Source organism: Hemiscyllium ocellatum, chromosome 3 (assembly GCF_020745735.1).
Source record: "Hemiscyllium ocellatum isolate sHemOce1 chromosome 3, sHemOce1.pat.X.cur, whole genome shotgun sequence".
NCBI lineage: Eukaryota > Metazoa > Chordata > Chondrichthyes > Orectolobiformes > Hemiscylliidae > Hemiscyllium > Hemiscyllium ocellatum.
In genome coordinates this window covers 17128765-17149874 of record NC_083403.1, presented here as the reverse complement: position 1 = coordinate 17149874, position 21110 = coordinate 17128765, and the positions used below count along the sequence as shown (strand labels likewise).

At 43.6% G+C, this 21110-nt stretch overlaps 1 protein-coding gene across 4 annotated transcripts in view; it reads left to right on the top strand.

The window, feature by feature from the left end:
- Window positions 1–21110, top strand: part of traf3ip2a (TRAF3 interacting protein 2a) — a 93601-nt gene that overhangs the window by 65169 nt on the left and 7322 nt on the right. For 2 of the 4 annotated variants that reach the window (XM_060855873.1, XM_060855871.1), the window contains 5 exons: window positions 8372–8586; window positions 9209–9297; window positions 11566–11634; window positions 14050–14166; window positions 17117–17191. In XM_060855873.1, coding sequence (XP_060711856.1) covers window positions 8372–8586; window positions 9209–9297; window positions 11566–11634; window positions 14050–14166; window positions 17117–17191 — 565 coding nt within the window. The other 2 variants (XM_060855872.1, XM_060855874.1) reach the window with 2 other exon arrangements.

Sequence of the window (21110 nt, the reverse complement as noted above, 5' to 3'; positions counted from 1 at the left end):
ATACCTTCCCCTCTATCTATACCATTCACAATCTTATGAACTTCTATCAGGTCGCCCCCTTAACTTCCTGCATTCCAGTAAAAACAAACTCAGTCGATCCAACCTTCCTTCCTAGCTAAACCCACCCATACCAGGCCATGAGTTTGTACTTTGTGTTGGAGTATGATTCTGATGCTACTGACGGCCTACAGAACCTCACAGACATCATCAAGAAGTGAAAGGCAGGAGGAACTATAAAGGGTACTGAAACATTGTTAGAACTGGATAAGTTCACATGAACATCTGGCTGACAAGTCCTCAGAACCAAATGGTCTGGATTCCAAAGGTTAAAAGGAAATGGTTGGTGAGTCAGTAAATGTATTGATGGCAACTTTCCAGAATTCTTGCAGGTTGCCATTAGATTGGAAAATGATAGGTGTGCCTCCTATATTTAAGAAGGTTGGGGGGCAGGGGGCTACAGAATGAAGGAAACTAGAGGCCACTTAAAATAGTAGGATACTTTGAAAATCTTAGTGTGATGCAAGTGTGGGTCAGTTTGGTTTTTTTTGAGAAGGAAAGTGTGTTGAACAATTCTATTAGAGTTCTTTGAGAAATTAAGAACAAGATTGATAAGGGATGGCCAGAAAATGTTGAGTACTTGGGTTTTCAGAAGGCATTTGATAATGTGCAACATCAAAGAGGACTGTGCAAATTAAAAGTTCCTGGTGTAGAGGGTGACATACTAATTTCATGCAATTGAAAGCCTTTCACTGTATTTTACTGCATTCTTACAGTAAAATACACAAGTCAATAAAATCATTCAAATGAGCCTAGAGAGAAAAAAGCAGAGTGGCTAAATGGGTCATTTTTAGGTGGGCAAGCTGCAATTTGTGGAATACCACAGGAATCATTGCAGGGACCTCAACTATTCACAATGTGTATCCCATAAATTGGATGGTTGCAGTATTTGCTGATGACTGTGTTGTGAAGAAGGACAGCTGGCTAAATTTTATTCTCTTTCACAATCCCAACATTTCTGGAAGCTGTGTGCTGCTTGGCTGATATACTCTGTCCGAAGGGCCACCCTCCAAATATGAGCCCAGACCGTTGACACTGTCAGCCTTTTGAAGAACATCCGTTGATGGTGGAGCCCACTGTCCGAGGTCAGCACCCTGCATGATATTTTATTGTCCAGGACTCCTTAAGCTGCAACTCAGTTGAATTCAGCAACCAACTCAGCAACTACTGTTCAGTAAACATTGAGCCTGGACCCTGGCCTCACAGAATTAGATACTGTCTTTAATGGCTGAGTTTCCAGCAACTTAGAATGCACAGAAATTAGTAACTATATTTGATAATGGTGTAAGTTTTTAACAAGACATTTCTGGATAATCACTGGAAAATTTAGACTGGACTTTTCAATCTTTTACTATATACATCACTATTTTGCTTTAGAAATGTAGCACCTCGTGTACCAGTCAGCTGTGTATTTAGGAGATAGAGGAACTTTGATGCTATCTTACAGGACTTGGGTAGAAATGAAACTGTCAGTTTGACTTATGAGCTCAGTGTGTTCTGCACGTTAACCCAGTCAGTGTTGGCTGTTATGTAAAAACTCAACTATATTAACTAGCTTGGAAACACAACAGTAGAACTGAACAGTGCACCAGTTTAGCACCTTTTTATAAGACTTGTCAGACCTGGATTCAAATCAACTAACTCAATCTGAATTTAAATCTGAGCATACCTTTTGAGTAAATGATATTTGGCACATTTCTGTTGTAGTGTGATATGATATGTTTCACAGCATTCATTCACATCCTCCTGGTTGGCATTCCCTCCTCTCTCAGTCACTTGGCTCTCAGTATCTTTTGAGCCATGGAATCCCGACAGCATGGAAGCAGGCCGTTCAGTCCATCAAGTGCGCACCAACCATCCAAAGAGCATCCCACCCAGATACACTCCCCTACCCTCTCCCTGTAACCCTGCATTTCCCTTGGCTAAGCCACCTAGCCTGCACACTGTGGGCAATTTAGCATGGCCAACCCACCTAACCTGTACATCTTTGGCCTCTGGGAGAAAACCAGAGCACCCGGAGGAAACCCATGCAGGCAATGGAGAGTATGTGCAAACTCCACACGGACGGTCACCCAAGGGTAGAATCGAACCCATGTTCCTGGCACTGTGAGGCAGCAAAGCAGATCTTTATAACTATGAACCTGGGCTGTCTGCATCCTCCTGAGCATGGTTTGTTGGATCTGATGTAGTGGAAACACTCGCCTTCCCCTCCATCTATCGCTGGTCAATTGACTAGCCTTCCTGATGTTCCCTCCATCTATCGCTGGTCAATTGACTAGCCTTCCTGATGTTCCCTCCATCTATCGCTGATCAATTGACCAGCCTTCCTGATGTTCCCTCCATCTATCGCTGATCAATTGACCAGCCTTCCTGATGTTCCCTCCATCTATCGCTGATCAATTGACCAGCCTTCCTGATGTTCCCACTGCAAGGTGTCAGGCTAACTGTCAGTCTGAAGCACCCAGAGTCGGGAGGTCTAGCTGACAGAATAATAATCAGTGCCTCAGATAATCCTCATGAAGCACATGTGTACACAGGCCTCATTATTGACTGAAAATCTTTGCGCCAGAAAGTCAGCCACTCCCCGGTGACCCGTCGTAAGATGAATCCGCACCACAGTTCATCATGATGCAAAGCCCATCTCGTAGGTTTGCCCCCACCTGACAGTACCCTATAGGGTGTACTCTTTGACCAGTGTGAGCGAGGAAATAGAGTCTGATGAGAAGAGGCTTTTGTCTTAAACAAGATGCAAATGGAATATATGCCTTTATTACAACGGGAATGGGGTATAAAAGTAGGGATGTTTTGCTGAATCTTTATAGGCACTAGTCAGACCACACTTGGGACCCTTATCGAAGGAAAAATATACTGGCATTGGTGGCAATTCAGACAGTGTTCACTAGGTGGGCACAAGCTGGAATTGGTTGAGTAGGTTTTGCATGTACTGAATGGAAATGAGAAGATTGAGAGCTGGCCTTATTGAAAAGTAAAAGGGTAGATGTGGAAATGTCGTTTCCCTTTGTAGGAGCATCTGGACCAGAGGGGCACAACTTCAGAATAAAGGGTAGCACATTTCAAACAGAGATAAGGAGTATTTTTTCTTCCAGGGGAATGAAGCTGTGGAATGCTTTCCCACAGAGGGCTGTTTGAATGGTTCATCACGTATATTCAAGGCTGAGAGAGAGAGAGAGAGAGGTTTTTAATCAGTAGAGGAATCAAGGATTATGGAGACAAGCAGGAAAGTGGATTTGAGGATCAGCCATGATCTCATTGAATGGTGGAGCGGACTCGATGGGCTGAATGGCCTACTTCTGCTCTTCTCAGAGCCTTATAGACTTACACAACAACACTTGCCTTTCCTATCTACCCACATCTCATGGGGCTGTAATATGATGAATTATATTCAGGCCCACCTCCATCATGTAAGTCCAGAACAAAAGGTCTGTCTAAGGATATAGGGTCCACCATTTAGGGCTGGAATGAGGAGAAATATAGAACAGTGCATCTCTACTGCCACAGAAAGCAGCTGAGGCAAAACACTAAATATTTGGAAGAATCAGTTATATATAGTGCTCAGGGATCAAAGGGTAAAGAGAGAGAGCAGGAACAGGATATTGAGTTGATGATCATATTGAATGGACAGCAGGTTTGATGGCTGAATGACCTTATTATCTTTGTTTCCATGTTTCTAAGTCTCTCTGGAGCTGGAAATGTGACCAGAGCCAGTGGGTATCTGTTTCAGTTAGACACCTGCCACAGTTGCATGACAGCTTGGTACAATAACTACTCTGCCTGGGACCGTGAGAAACTCCAGGAGGTGGTGTGCACAGCCCAGTCCATCATACAAGCCAACCTCCCATCCATGGACTCCATCTACACTTCTTGTCACTGCAAAACAGCTGCCAACGTCATCAAAGACCCTTCCCACCCCAATAATACTCTCTTACAATCTCTTCCATCAGGCAGAAGATACAGAAGCTTAAACATATGTACCAATAGGTTCAAAAACAGCTTTTTCCCTGCTGTAATTAGATTGCTGAATGGATTGCTAATTTCAAATCTAACATTGATCTTGCTTTTGTTCACCTCCTGTGAAGCTGTAACCCTGTATACCTTGCTCTGTCTTAATCCCCCTACGATCTGTATGTCCTTGTATGTTATGAACTGCATGCCCTGTTGGCAAACAAATTGTACTCAGGTACGTGTGACTATAACAAATCAAATCATCACATCAGTTGGGGGAGGAATAGGGGTTTGTAGTCAGGCTACATAAACCATTGTCTCCCTTGTAATTGGAAGAGTTTGGAATGAAGTGAACTTTGATAATGTACCTATGCAACTGCAACTAACCAAGTTCCTAATGCTCCCAGGACAACAGCACAAAATAAGTCTCAGAAAGCTCATGAAAAACAGATTGGCACTCTCCCTCAGATAGACCAGAAGGAGGGTGCTCTTGCAACCATTCAGATTGGTTCTTTTACATCTGTTACTCCCAAGTAAACTGAATGATTGCTTCGACATGCTGTTAATATTCTGCAACATGGGTGCATTCACACCGTGTAGCCATATACATGTCTCTTTGTATCACATCAAGCATGTAAGCACTTCCTTCTACAAATGAAATGGAAATGTCAAGGGGCCAGCAAATGAAATTCAGGCTGATACCTCTCTTAGTCTATACCAGATACCTTCTCTTGTGTTCACAATCACTTGCTCTGAGAATTACGCTGCATTTAATGTGTCAATTGAAGTTCTGGGATATAAATATCCCTCCTGACGTCTCCAGTGGGTGCACTTTGCAGGGTTTTTGCTGTTCTCCAGACAACAATGTTGTCCTAAATTTCTCCCAGGATGCCTGCGCCCTCATATCTTGGCAGGACTCAAATCGGGTACTGTGCAAAGTAATACTTAAAACTGTGAGAATTGTCCTTGCAAGCTGACTGCCAAGAGATTTGTGACAGTGGCTTATTGAATGTTCTCTCAGTCTTTTCATTTTGTATAATTAAAGTGACCATTGCTATGACAGAATTCCTCAGGTTGTCTCATCCTCCTCAACAGCATTCCTGTCCAAACCCAGACGATGTAAAAATATGCTCCCAAATGCTGTAGTTCTTCTAAAAGAATGTAAGATTGAGTTACCCTACTTCGTTTTTCAAGTGCATTTTTTTTTGGTACGTATCCAATATATTTGCATTAGTTTTTGCTCTTCCATCTGTAATATTGCTGAGCATTGGCCAACTCCCCTAGGTGTGTGTGTGTGTGTGTGAGAGAGAGAGAAAGAGCAGGAAGCCCAGTTGATCTGGAACTGCAACTGAGATTTAGCTTTCGTACAAATGAAAGAAAGATAAGAAGTTTTATGAAGGGGCTTTTTTTTCTGTCAAATATGAAAAAGGAAAATGCATAAGAGATGCACCGTTAATAGAATGACCTGAATTTAACAGAAAGTTAAGGTATAAACAGCAGGAGGACAGTGGAACAGAAAATCATACTCTAAAGCAGTCCTGAATTGTAAAACATAATTGTCTCTCACATTACTCCTTCACTCAAGAAAAGCCTAGCAATTACAGACCAAACCATTTCACTTCAGTGGTGGGAAACTAAAAGAAACAATAATTCAGGTTGAAATTAATAGTGACCAATGTGGGTTAATTAAGGAGAGCCAGCCTGGATTTCCAAAGGGAAAACAATGTTTAACAGACTTGATGGAGTTTAGTTTAATCAAGATCATGGAGAGGATTGATATTGGGAACTCTGTCAACGTGGTTTATGTAGAGTTCCAAAAGCCATTTGGTTCAGTGTCACAAACAGGCCTGTGACCAAAGTTGTAGGTCATGGGATATAAGGAACAGTAGCAACACAGATACTGAATTAGCCAATTACAAGAAAGACAGAGTGATAGTTAATGGATATCTCTCAGCTTGGAGGAGGGTTTGGAGTTCACTAGGATGTAGTTATCATCCTGATATATATTAGTGATCCAGACTTTGGTAGGTAGGGGATAATTTTGACATTAGAAGATGGTATAAAACTTTAAAGAGGAATTGTAAAGAGGATAGAGTAGAATCTCGAGAGGACATTGCCAAGTTGGTGCAGTGGCAGAGAGGTGACAGATAAGGCTCAGTGCAGAAAAAATGTGAGGTGATACATTTTAGTAGAAAACACATGGAGAGACAATATAAAATAAAGGACATTATTTAAAAGGCTGCAGAGGAGCAGGAAGACCAGAAGGTATGGTGCATATGTAACTAAATTTGGTAAGATGTAGGGAGAGTAGCTACTAAAGCTGACAATATTCTAGGCTTTATTGCTGTTGGTATAGAATACAAGAACAGAGAGGATATGCTGTAAAAGACACTAGTTAGAACTCAGCTGGAGTAGTGTGCACACTTCAGGAAGGATGTGAGTGTGGTGGAGAGGGTGCAGAAGAGGTTCATGTGAATGTTGCCAAGTATGAAGATACTCTGGAGAACTTGGAACCACTGTCTTTGGAGAGGAGAAGACTAAGAGGAGATTTGATAGAAGTTTTCAATTTCATGAAGCATTTGAACAGAGTAACTGAGAAGAGGCTATTCCCACTTGTGAAAAATCAGGACCAAAAGGGCATGGACTCAAAGTAATTTTCATCAAAAGAGGAACTGCAACCTGAGAAGAACGTTGTCACACAGTGAGTATTGGGCTCTGGAATGCACCTCCTGGATGTACAGTACAGTTTGTTTTAATGGAAGTGTTCAGGGGATCATGAGATGGTTATTGAATAGAAATAATGCACAGGATTATGAGAAGCATGGCACTCAAATTGTAAAGCTCATTCACAGAGGCGGTGCAGACGTGTAGGACCAAATGGTATTACCGCTGGGTTACTAATACAGAGACCCAGATAATGTCGACGGGATCCGGGTTCAAATCCCACCACGGCAAATATGGAATTAGAATTCAATGTATGGGAAAAAATATCTGGAATTCAGAATCCAATGATGACCATGAATCCACTGGTCATTTGTTGGAAAAACCCATCTGGTTCACTAATGCCCTTAAGGGAAGGAAGTCTGTCATTCTTACCTGGTCTGGCCTACATGCGACTCCAGACCCACAACAATGTGGTTGACTCTTAACTACCCTCTAGGCAATTGTGGATGGGCAATAAATACTGCCTAGCCAGCAGCACCTCATCCTGTGAATGAATAGATATATAAAATGGCCTCCTTCTATACCAAAACCATTCCGAAATTCATCCAAAACCTTCTGCATCCTTTTGGATTGTTAGTGTTTGTTGGTGAGCACCACATTCCTCTAAACTACAGAAGTGATAGACTGTGGTGTTGTTGTGTCCAGGAGATGCCAGGTTCTGAGGGGTTGGCAGGACCTCCAGCCCCAGCATTGTGATCCCAGCAGCATGCCCACTGACAGATCAGTCAGCTGCTGGGATTGCAGGAAGATCTAGCAGGCTCCTGACCTCAGTTTCCAACCTGGGAAATTCTTCCAAAACCCTAACCCAAGTGGTTAGGCCACTGTTGGAATATTGCATGCAATTCTAGTCTCCTTCCTATCGGAAAGATGTTGTGAAACTCGAAAGGGTTCAGAAAAGATTTACAAGGATGTTGCCAGGGTTGGAGGATTTGAGCTATAGGGAGAGGCTGAACAGGCTGGGGCTGTTTTCCCTGGAGCATCAGAGGCTGAGGGGTGACCTTATAGAGGTTTACAAAATTATGAGGGGCATGGATTCAATAAATAGACAGTCTTTTCCCTGGGGTGGGAGAGTCCAGAACTAGTGAGCATTGGTTTAGGGTGAGAGGGGAAAGATATAAAAGAGACCTAAGGGGCAACTTTTTCACACAGAGGGAGCTGCCAGAGGAAGTGGTGGGGGCTGGTACAAATGCAACATTTAAGAGGCATTTGGATGGGTATATGAATAGGAAGGGTTTGGAGGGATATGGGCCGGGTGCTGGCAGGTGGGACTAGATTGGGTTGGGATATCTGGTTGGCATGGACGGGTTGGACCGAAGGGTCTGTTTCCATGTTGTACATCTCTATGACTCTAAGTGCCACCGCTCAGCATCAGAAATTGAATCCAAACCTGCGCCCACCTTCCCAGCTCTGAGAGCTACTGCATTGATGGCATTGCCATGTACAAGGATTGTCTCCACCCAGCAGTATTGAAAATTCAGTTCATGGTTCATCTCTTCCCTGAGAATTCTCATGACAAAGACTGACACTTATGTAAACCTAGATTACTCACTTCTAATGATATTCTGATCAAAATGATGAGCTTAAGGTACCTCTGTTATCGATAAAATTATGGTTTTCTTCTCCCCAGGAAATATCCCTGTTGTGTAAATGCCAGAGATCTGCACTGTGAGGCAGCTGGACGTATGATTGCAGTTGTCCCTCAGCATGAAGAGCTTCCTCTACATGAGAGAGGTCACATTGCCTGTGCCTATCCCATCTGCCATACCAACACAAGGGGCAGTTCCACCAGCAGCACTGATGGACAAGGCACTCTGCGAACTGTGAACCTGCCGGATGCATTACGTAAGTCTCTTGTTTCTCTCACTCACTTCTCATCATCGCTAGAAGACACCCTGAGAGCTCTTAAACTAGAAGCTGCAGAGGAACTGCCGAAAATCAAAGGAAGCCCTTTTCTCATTGACACTCTAGCTCCAGACTGAAAACACAACTTAACCAATGATCTCATCAATGGACAGGCCAGACCAGCATGACATGACCACTCTCAGTCACACTGCTCCAGCTTTTGAAAGAAGACCCAACATTAAAATGGCTCAAAGCTATTGGTGAGGTCATTGGGTGTACTGCCCAGACTGATGGCCTCATTACAGCTGATCCAAGATCCAGTCACATGTTCCTGGATGTGAGATCTCGCTGTGTACACATGGGCAGCTAGGTTTGCCTCTAGCTATGGCTGCAATTCCAAGATGTTCCATTGGTGGAAAAGCATTTGAATTATAGATGTCAGGAAAGGTGCTATACAAATAAAAAACTCCTTCTTTTCACTCGTGTACAAAGTAAAGCATTGTTACTTCTGTCATTGCTCTGACCATAGCAGAGTGTACATCACACCTTTCTGTGTTTGACTGACACTTTGACAACCACAATGGGTTGAGTGGATTTTCTGAAGATGTTGTTTCTTTTGCAGGAAAGGTATTCGTTACTTATTCTGTGGACTCAGCTCATGAAATTCGTACCTTTGTGAACTTCCTGCGTGTTAACGGTTTCGAAACAGCAGTAAGTAATGCTCCCAGGCCAGTTACACATGATTTATTCCTCCGAAGAAGGTTCCACCTTCGCCTGAGACACGGTGACCCTCATGTTACATCACCACCAGTCGTTTCTCATGAATGAGAGAGCAGCCCTATGATTGGGTAGGAAGATGGCGACTTTACTTTTACCTTATTTGGTCGTCCAATAGTGTAGGAAGCAAAATTGAGCAGCAGCTCTGGTTGTTTTATTTGGGGGAGCGTTCACAGATGGGGATTTTGAAGCTTTTGGATTCTAGCGCATGGCACATTGGTTAGTACTGCTGCCTCACAGCGCCAGAGACCCGGATTCAATTCGAGCCTCAGGTGACTCTGTGTGGAGTTTGCACATTCTCCCCGTGTCTGTGTGGGTTTCCTCCGGGTGCTCCGGTTTCCTCCCACCGTCCAAAGATGCGCAGGTTAGGTGAATTGGCCATGCTAAATTGCCCGTAGTGTTAGGTGAAGGGGTAAATGTAAGGGAATGGGTCTGGGTGGGTTGCACTTTGGCGAGTCGGTGTGGACTTGTTGGGCCGAAGGGCCTGTTTCCACACCGTAAGTAATCTAATCTAATCTAACCAAATGTGTTTACTTTACAAATAATAAAAGAAGATATAAGTCCCAAGTAATGAAGGAGAAAATAGCAGTATACACACAAAAGCTCAGTGACAGGAAACAAGAGTTGTAATGGTTGGATATTTTTACACAGGATGGATGTTTGATTTGTGTTCCCCGACCAGCTTTGGGCCCAGTATTCCTTGTCATTTTTTTAGGAAGGGCTTGGAGCCAGGTCTGAGGAGCTGCACTATCAAGTTTCCATTGATAGAATATTTGGTAAAGTAGAAAATCATGATGAAGATAATTGTAGATTTGTGGACAACATTGACAAGATGATGAGGTGGCAGGACTATAGCAGATCCAGTTCAATATCAAGGAATGGGACACCTTTAACCCAGAAAGACTGTGTCATATAAAAGTTTTGGATTTGAAAAAGTATAGATGAGCAGAGACATTGGTGTCCACTTACACAAATCCTTTAAATTGGAATGGCAAGCTGATGGGGCATTTAAAAATGACATTGGTTGCTTGGAGTTATAAATAGAGAAACTGTTCACAAAAGGACAGGTCTTTCCACTTGCGGGAAAGTCTAGGACCAGAGGGCACAATCACATGTAAGGGATCACCCATTTAAGACAGAGATGAGGAGAAATATCTGCTGTCAGAAAGTAGTGAATCTGTGAAATTCTTTACCACAGAGGACCACAGAGGTTGGGTTGTTCAATGTATTTAAGGCTGAGACAAATGGACTTTTAATCAGCAAGGGAACCAAGTGTGCTCAGTAAAAGGCAGGAAATTGTAGTTAAGTATGATCAGATCATTGATCGCATTCATGGCAGGGGACACTAGATGGGCTGAATGGCCTACCTTCTGCTCCTGTATCTTGTGTTTCTATGGAATACAAGCAAAGTGGTCATTCTAGAATTCCCTAAAACACCTGGTTAGAGGCCTCCGCTGCAGAATTTGGGGGCACCATACTTCAGAAAAGATGTGAAGGTGAACAAAAGACAGAGATGGTCCAGGAACAAGAGCATTCAGTTCTGAAGAGAGCCTGGCTATGTAAGGGATGTTCTCCTTAAATCAGAGGCAGTTAGAAGGTGACTAACCCAAAATGGTGAGTGGATTTTATCAAGATAGAGAAAATCTAGACTGTCTAGTGAGTTGGTCAATATCTAAAGATCATAGACTCAAAATCTAGATGGAGGATAAGGAGATTTTTCTTCCTTTTGGGAAATGGTTGAGATCTAGAAAGACTACCAGAATGGGTGGTGGAAACTGTTTCTGTGAGTAATGTTAAAAGTGAATTGGACAGGGATGTGAGCATGAGGAACCTACACAGTTTGAGACAAAAAAGCTGAAGTATGGAAATAGCCAGCACAGCCAAATGGCCTCCTTCAATGCTCTGACTTGCGGTAGTTCTAAGTAACACAAAGATGAACAAAAACAAAACATACATTCATGTGTATAATGTGCACGGAGATTTCCAAGGTCTCAAAGTCATGTCCTTCATGACATTTTACTCCATGCTAGTGCAGTGGGACCCTGCTGTGCCTCCAGGCCAGCTGATTCTGTTTGAATGCTCACCCTCCAATTCATAACTTGATGGCCTCCGTGCAAACCCTTCATGAAAGATTCTGCAGGTGATGGGCAGCCCACAAACGTCATGTTTAAATCATCAAGCTGGCTTATTTTTGTTCAACAGATTGACATTTTTCAAGACTCTGTTCGTGGTATAGACATTATCAAATGGATGGAAGGCTACCTGACCAATGTAAGTACTCCAGTGCAATAAAACACTGTTGGAATGCACAACTTGTGCCAGCTGTGGCTCAGTGGGAGGAACTTTGCCTCTCAGTGCAATGATTATGGCTCCAGGAACCCCCCCTCCCAAACTGGGTCATGGATGTGAACAGGTAATCCTGCTGATACTCCAGTGTCGATGCACTGGGGTGATACCTTTCTGGTCCCCCCCTTGTGGTAGATGGATATGAAAGTTGTCAACGTATTTCACCAAAGACGAGCAGGGGGAATACTGTTTCCTATGTCTTAACTAACTTCGATCTACCCAAACAGCATCACAAAAACAGATCAAAATATCTGATTATTGTTGCATTAGTGTTCCTGGGGGTTTTGCTCCATCCCAATTGGATGCTGTGTTTGTACATCCAAACACTAACCGACCTCACTTCACAAATATGTCATTGCTCTCATATTTGTGAAAGGCATTATATAAGTGCAACTCTACCTAACAGTTCAGAGTTGTGCATTACACATTTTTAAAGATTTAATCTTTGCGAAGTAACTGTCCTCACACAGAGCACACGTTATCCACGTTCCTTTTGAGAAACTCTCTCATTCTGCTGCTGGTCTAAAGCAGTGCAGTGAACTAGAATGATCCCAGATCCAATTGTCAGCCATGCTTGACTGGTTTCAGCTAGGCAGCACCTCTGACTGCTTGGTCTTAGGTCTGAACTATAAATAGAAAGGATAGGTGTACGTGTGTATGGCACTGTGGGAGCTGATACCATAGTGGTATTATTGCTGGATTGATAATCCAGAGACTCCAAATAATATTCGTGAGGCCTTGGGTTCAAATCCCACTGTTACAGATGGTGCAATTTAAATTCAACAAAAATCTGAAATTAAGAGTCTCATGTTGATTGTCAAGAGTGGGGAGTGGGGAGTGGGGAGTGGGGAGGGGGGGGGGGTCCAGAGAACCCATCTGGTTCACTAGAAACTGGCATCCTTACCCAGTCTGGCCTACAGGTGAGTCCAGACCCATAGCAACGGGTTTGCTTCGTAACTGCCCTCTGGGCAATTCGGGTTGGGTAATAAATGCTGGTCTAGCCAGGAATGTCCTCACCCTGTGAGTGAATTTTAAAAAGCACCTTTCGAAACTGCAGAATAGCCCAAACCAAAAGTCGAAGAAATACCGGCCTTTTCTGTCCTTGGAGGCAAAGGTGGCCATGTTCATCATCAGGGATTTTCACTGGAGGTTTTGTTGGATACACAAGTGACAGCAAAGGTTGATTCCACCCCCAAAGGCCGTGCAGTGAATAGGAGGGGATTCTGCAGGTGAGTGAGCTCTGGCTGAGTTGCAGCCTGGGGCTTTCCCATCCGTCTATTTTCTCTCTGCTTCTGATGTGAACTTGCTTTCACAGTAGGCACTGACTCATGGTCAGTTGCAAAGCAGGGTCTCACAGACACTGGTAAGATAAATCACTGGGTAAACTGTTGTCGGTTCTTTGTGCCAAATACAACAGCAAGGGCTGGTGATCATTTCCTGTCTGCCAGCCAATTGGATCGACAGGTGAGCAGGCAAATCAGTGGTCAGAGAACAAGACCCGCAGGGAGGGGATGATTGGCCATTCGATTTTAGGGAGATTGCCATGGGAAAGAAAGAAGCCGCAGTCCGTAGAGACATCAATGTTTCCTTGGGGAACCAGCTCCTGAAGAAGCCAGCAGTTCCTACCATTGTGTCACTGCTGGCTTTCCCCAGCCCTGTTGAGACCCAGACAGTAACTGTCCAATTTAAATTGGAGTTTTTATTGTACTGTAAGAGTTATATTTGGAAATGAACGAGCACACATCTCCAAGGAGTCGCTAAGGTCTCGAAACCCAACCCTGTTGGATTGGGGATCTGTTTGTCATGTCTAACCATTATCTTCCCAACCATCAGGGATGGGAGATGAATATTGAATCCATTGTAATATTTATGCCTATCTGAGAGAACAGAAGAAAAGCAGCACCACCCCACATACTGCACTGAAGTGTCAGTCTAGAATACCTGCACCAATCTCTAGAATGGCCCTTGGTGCCATAGTCTTATCACTTCCAGACAACAGTTTGAAACAAGGCTGACACCTACAAAATGTTCATATTTTATTGACAGCATGTTATGTATTAAGATAAATGATTCACAATAAAAAGACAACCATGTCCATCAGCAGTTTGAATTGTTCCTTCAGAAACTCAGTGAAATTGTAGCTGTAGTCTCACTCTCCCAACATTCCTTCATTGTTTATTGTTGTTCAACATGAAGGTATGGAAATTGCTGTGGGAGCAAGATAAAATATATCCAACTTGTGACTGCTTATATCTTGGAATGACTGCATTAATGGCAAGAGAGCTACAGTGCTGCTTCAGCCAAATGATAGAAGAATCACTGTTCTGCTCTTGCTTCCAGAGGGAGGTGATGATTGTAATCGCCATTAGTCCAAAATACAAGCAGGATGTCGAGGGAACCAAGTCAGAACAACTAAGAGATGAGCACAGCTTGCACACAAAATACATCCACAGAATGGTAAGGAAATGAAGCTCGAGTTTTTGATGTGCACCTTTTTGTTTTAGTAATTGCTAAAAGTAAACCCAGTGCTCACGGGGTAGTTTAGATCAAAGACCCCAAGGAAGCCGAGACTTTCAGGTAAAATCTGTAGTTTGTATGTGCTGTCTCCCTACACTGTGTGAGCTGCTGTCCTGCTGAGGGTTGTGCTGCACTGCCCTGTGCCATGTAAGAATTGACAGGGCTGATCTGGTCTCATATGGCAGAGGGAAACCACTTGCTGGTCCAACTAGAAGAGTCTCTTGTCATTTCTATGAAATAATTTATTTTACATCAGCGAGCTTTTAGCAAGTGACACAGACATTGTTGCAGAGACTTTGAGCAGGATCAGATGTTAGACTTCGTTCTTCTGAGATCATAAGTAGTTCTACTGACAGGTCCACATGACATCATCACAGTGCAAAGTGCTTGGTGGTACTCCTTGGTATTAACTATTTCAAATCCAAATACAACACCATCAAATATCCTAATGCAGCATGTAGGGAATGCTAATGATTACAATCTGACGTGAAATCGAAACCAAACCCTCCAACCTTGGGAATGTGGAGCAAATTGCTCATATGGCGAATTCTAGAAAGATAATAATTTTGAAATGTAAATCGCTTTCACTCCCTTCAATGTCCTTTGTTTTCCTGAAGGCTATGTTTCCTATCACAATGTGATTCCCTGCGCACTGTTCCCCTCATGACGCTTCTGTTACTGCTCTACCTGCTGACTCCAGTGAAGACACCATTGGAAATGTACTGTTCCACTGCTGATTCCTGTGGGGATTGTGTTCCACAGGGATTGTATCTCTGGTGATTCCTGTGGGGATAGTGTTCCACAGAGATTGTCCCTCTGCTGATTCCTGTGGGGATAATGTTCCACAGGGATTGTCCCACTGCTGATTCCTGTGGGGATAGTGTACTACAGGAATGTCCCTCTGGTGACATGGATACAGAATGGTTTCATTGCTGCCATCTTCTTTGATTTTTGATCTATGTGTCTGCTCAGAAAGTGTGGCTGGGCTATTGAACAATGTGAACAACCAAAGCTTGATTCTACATGTGGGCATTTTCTCACAGGAATTGATGGTCATGTCTCCAGAGCAGAAACTTTGGCTAATCAATTTTATCCTTCTTAATCTGGAATAAGGAAGCCAATGGTGCAGCATGCAGCAATATCAGAATATAGCAGAAATCACCCTGCCACCCTCTTGGGTGCATGTCTTGGTATCAGTCTACAAATTAGGGGGAGCATGGTAGCCCAATGGTTAGCACTACTGCCTCATAGTGCCAGGGACCTGGGTTGGATTCCACCCTCAGGTGACTTTGTGAAATTTGCACATTTTCCCCGTGTCTGCATGGGTTTCCTCCCACAGCCCAAAGATGTGCAGGTTAGGTGGATTAGCCATGGAAAATGCAGGGTTACAGGGGTAGAGTGGAGAGCATGAGTCTGGGTGGGATGCTCTTCAGAGGGTCAGTGTGGACTCGATGGGCCAAATGGGATTCTGTGTTCAATGATTATAGGATTGATTTACTCACTTGTTAGAGCAAATTCATGTGCTTTTAACCCCAGCAGGGTCTTCATGTCAAGCCAAAAGCATGGCACTGTTGATTAATATGCCAATTAGAAATTACCAAACAGCTCATGAGGCCACACTTAGATGGGTACTTTTCTCTGGTTTTCCTCATTCCTCAAACTGTAGATTGTGTTTCAATGCTTATGACTTCTAAGAATTGGCATTCACATTAACCTTAAAGTAATTATGGTTTACCATTGTTGCAACAAAGGAAAAAACTAGATCATTAGATAGCATTCCCATTGCTTCATCTTGAATGTAATTACCTGCTCGCAGGCATCATTAGATACAGTGATGTGAGCAAAACGTAAATGAGCAAGTTCTTTGTTAAAGCTTTATATAATTTCACTTCTGTATATTTGTTCTCAACCTGAATGCTCCTTTTTAAACTGTTACTTTGATAAAGGGTTTTCTGGGTGTGGTGTAACAAATGCTTCATTGCAGTCTTAATGATAGCATCTAACGCAAAGTTGATGAAAAGACAACATTACTTGCTCATTTTTGAGAGAATGTTGACTTTGGAGTGTCCAAGGCTATGTAGGCCAGGTGGATTAACCATGGTAAATGCAGGGTTACAGGAATAGAGGCTGGGTCTGGGTGGGATGCTCTTTGGAGGATCCTGGTAGACCTGATGGCCCAAATTGCCTATTTTGACACTGTAGGAATCCTATGAATGCCACCAAACCACTTCATTATGTGGCATCATGGCCTGCCTTACAATAAAGAATTGTGATAATGTCCAAAGAAATTAACATTGACTTGCAAGACACAGTGCAATGAATTGTAAACAAGCTGCACATGAAAAATGGTACTTTTTCTTGTTGGAATATACCGTGCAACTTAAGGTGATGCATGTGTGACAGCTACTGACTGCTGGAGTTTGGAGCAATCCCACAACTTGGTAAAACTGGGGTGGTGGTACTAGTGTCAATAAGGAAGGCAACACAATTATTCTCCAAGATGAGAAAGCAAAGTATAGCTAGCTCGATGCAACTCTGTACTGCTCCACCAGTGTTCTAAATGGCAGTCTTCCATATTTCCATGGCATTGCTAGCAAGGAACAGTCATTGACAATGGTGGCTTTATTTGAGTTGGACTATAGAAACACCATAACTTTGGCAGCACTCTTTACAAAGCAAAGCCTCTAGTAGCAATGTTTTCCAATCAAATCCAGTTCAACATGGCTAAGCAAATATCTTTCTCTTTTCTTTCATTTCCTATATTCACCAGATCTGGGCAATACAGTGTCTCAGTCTCAACTGAGGATAACGTTATAAGCTGCTGTACCTGTCCATGACACCCTGCATTGAAATGTCTGCTGTGGTTTTCAGAGCATTGTTTCTCTTTCAGATGCAGATTGAGTTCATACAACAATCAAGCATGAACTTCAGGTTTATACCAGTACTCTTTGCCAATGCTACCAAGGCAAGTAAAGGCTGATCTTTCCTTTGCCCTAGAAGTTCCTGCACATAAGGAATTTTTTTTGTTAAATTAAAATTTTCCAGCTGCAGCTTTAGATGGAAAGGTTAAATTGAACACTGCTTGAAGCATTTAGAGAACATCACTTAGATTTCTGGAAACGTATAAACAAAATCTGAAAACAAGGTAGTCACTAAAAGTAAGGATAAGCCCAGGACCTACGGGCCATTCAGCTTAATCACAGTGGTACACAGACTTCTAGATCTGCTCATCCAGGACAAAATTAAGTCATTTTATACAATTGTGGATAATTTGAGGAAAGCCAGCTGAGGTTTATCCGCGGGAAATCATATTTTACTAATTTAACTGATGAGCTGAGATTTCAGAGAAGGTTGTTTAAAGACTAATTGATGTGATTATATGGACATCCAAAAGATATTTGATAAAAGTGCCTTATAAAAGACTTGCAAATAAAGTTGAACACTGTGGAATTAAAAGAAATGTTACATAGAACAAAGAACATAGAAAAATACAGCGCAGTACAGGCCCTTCGGCCCTCGATGTTGCGCCGATCCAAGCCCACCTAACCTACACTAGCCCACTTCCCTCCATATGTCTATCCAATGCCCGTTTAAATGCCCATAAAGAGGGAGAATCCACCACTGTTACTGGCAGGGCAGAACTCACGACTCGCTGAGTAAAGAATCTACCCCTAACATCAGTCCTACACCTACCACCCCTTAATTTAAAGCTATGCCCCCTCGTAATATCTGACTCCATACATGGAAAAAGGTTCTCATGGTCAACCCTATCTAAACCCCTAATCATCTTGTACACCTCTATCAAGTCACCCCTAAACCTTCTTTTCTCCAATGAAAACAGCCCCAAGTGCCTCAGCCTTTCCTCATACGATCTTCCTACCATACCAGGCAACATCCTGGTAAACCTCCTTTGTACCCGTTCCAGTGCCTCCACATCCTTCCTATAGTATGGCGACCAAAACTGCACACAATACTCCAGATGCGGCCGCACCAGAGTCTTATACAACTGCAACATGACCTCAGGACTCTGGAACTCAATTCCTGTACCAATAAAAGCCAGTACGCCATATGCCTTCTTCACAGCACTATTTACCTGGGTGGCAACTTTCAGAGATCTGTGTACATGGACACCAAGATCCCTCTGCTCATCCACACTACCAAGTATCCGACCATTAGCCCAGTACTCCATCTTCTTGTTACTCTTACCAAAGTGAATCACTTCACACTTAGCTACATTGAACTCCATTTGCCACATTTCCGCCCAGCTCTGCAGCTTATCTATATCCCGCTGTAACCTGCCACATCCTTCCTCACTGTCAACAACTCCACCAACTTTTGTATCATCCGCAAACTTGATCACCCAACTAGCCCCTTCTAGCCCCTCCTCCAGGTCATTTATAAAAATGACAAACAGCAATGGTCCCAAAGCAGATCCTTGCGGAACACCGCTCGTAACTGCACTCCAAGATGAACCTTTACCATCAATTACTACCCTCTGTCTTCTTCCAGCCAGCCAATTCCTAATCCAAACCTCCAACTCCCCCTCAATGCCATACCTCCGTATTTTTTGCAGTAGCCTACCATGGGGAACCTTATCAAATGCCTTACTAAAATCCATATACACCACATCTACCACTTTACCCTCGTCCACCTCCTTAGTCACCTTCTCAAAGAATTCAATAAGGTTTATGAGGCACGACCTGCCCTTCACAAAACCATTCTGACTATCCTTGATCACATTATTCCTATCCAGATGTTCATAAATCCTATCCCTTACAATTCTCTCTAAGACTTTGCCTACAACAGAGGTAAGACTCACCGGCCTATAGTTAGTAGGGTTATCCCTACTCCCCTTCTTGAACAAGGGAACCACATTTGCTATCCTCCAGTCTTCTGGTACTATTCCTGTAAACAACGAGAACATAAAAATCAAGGCCAATGGCTCTGCAATCTCCTCCCTTGCTTCCCAGAGAATCCTAGGATAAATGCCATCAGGCCCAGGGGACTTATCTACATTCACCCTTTCCAGAATTTCCAACACCTCTTCCCTACATATCTCAAAGCCATCCATTCTAATTAATTGTGACTCAATATTCACATCGGCAACAATGTCCTGTTCCTGAGTGAATACTGATGAAAAGTATTCATTTAGTGTCTCCCCAATTTCTTCAGCCTCCACACGCAACTTCCCACTACTATCCTTGACTGGACCTATTCCTACCCTAGTCATTCTTTTATTCCTGACATACCTATAGAAATCCTTTGGGTTTTCCCTAATCCTACTAACCAAGGACTTTTCATGTCCCCTCCTTGCTGCTCTTAGCTCTCTCTTTAGATCCTTCCTGGCTACCTTATAACTCTCAATCACCCCAATTGAACCTTCATGCCTCATCTTTGCATAGGCCGCCCTCTTCCCTTTAACAAGGGATTCCAATTCCTTATTAAACCACGGCTCCCTCACATGACCCTTTTCTCCCTGCCTGACAGGTACATACTTATCAAGGACACTCAGTAGTTGCTCCTTGAACAAGCTCCAAATATTGATTGCACCCTTCCCTTGAATCCTACTTTTCCAAGCCACGCACCCTAAGTCATGCCTCACCGCATCATAATTTCCGTGCCCCCAGCTATAACTCTTGCCCTGTAGTGCACACTTATCCCTCTCTATCACTAGAGTAAAAGACACCAAATTGTGGTCACTGTCCCCAAAGTGCTCACCTACCTCCATTTCTAACACCTGGCCTGGTTCGTTTCCCAGAACCAAATCCAGTATGGCCTCACCTCTTGTTGGCCTGTCTACATATTGTGTCAGGAAACCCTCCTGCACACATTGGACAAACACCGACCCATCTAACGTACTCGAGCTATAGCTTTCCCAGTCAATATCTGGAAAGTTAAAGTCCCCCATAACAACCACCCTGCTACTTTCACTCTTCTCCTGAATCATCCTCGCAATCCTTTCTTCTTCATCTCTAGGACTATTAGGAGGCCTGTAGAAAACTCCTAACAGGGTGACCTCACCTCTCCTATTTCTAACCTCAGCCCAAACTACCTCAGATGGCGAGTCTTCATCCATCGTCCTTTCCACTGCTGTAATACTATCTTTGACAAGCAATGCCACACCTCCCCCTCTTTTACCTCCACCTCTAACCCTACTAAAACATTTAAACCCTGGAACCTGCAACAACCAATCTTGTCCCTGTTCTACCCATGTCTCCGTAATAGCCACAACATCGAACAAACCAGAGACAACAACTCCATTTGTTCTAACTCTGAGCTTCCAACCTAGCTCCCTGAAAGCCTGCCTAACATCCTCATCCCTCTTCCTACCTATGTCGTTGGTGCCAATGTGGACCACGACTTCGGGCTGCTCCCCCTCCCCCTTTGGGACCCGGAAAACACGATCAGAGACATCACATACCCCTGCACCTGGGAGGCAACATACCAAACGTGAGTCTCTCTCGCCCCCACAAAACCACCTATCTGTGCCCCGAACTATCGAGTCTCCAATAACTATTGCTCTGCTCTTCTCCACCTTTCCCTTCTGAGCAATGGGGATAGGCTCCGTGCTAGAGGCCTGAACCCCATTGCTTACCCCCGGTAAGTCGTCTCCCCCACAAGTATACAAAACGGTATACTTGTTCTTGAGAGGAATGGCCGCAGGGGGTCCCTGCACTGGCTGCTTCCTCCCAGTCCCCCTCACTGTGACCCATCTGTCTGCAATCTTTGGAGTTACTACTTCCCTAAAACTCCGATCTATGACCCCCCCCTCTGCCTCCCGAATGATCCTAAGTTCATCCAATTCCAGCTCCAGTTCCCTAACACGGTCTTGGAGGAGCTGGAGATGGGTGCACTTCCTGCAAGTGTAATCAGCAGGGACGACC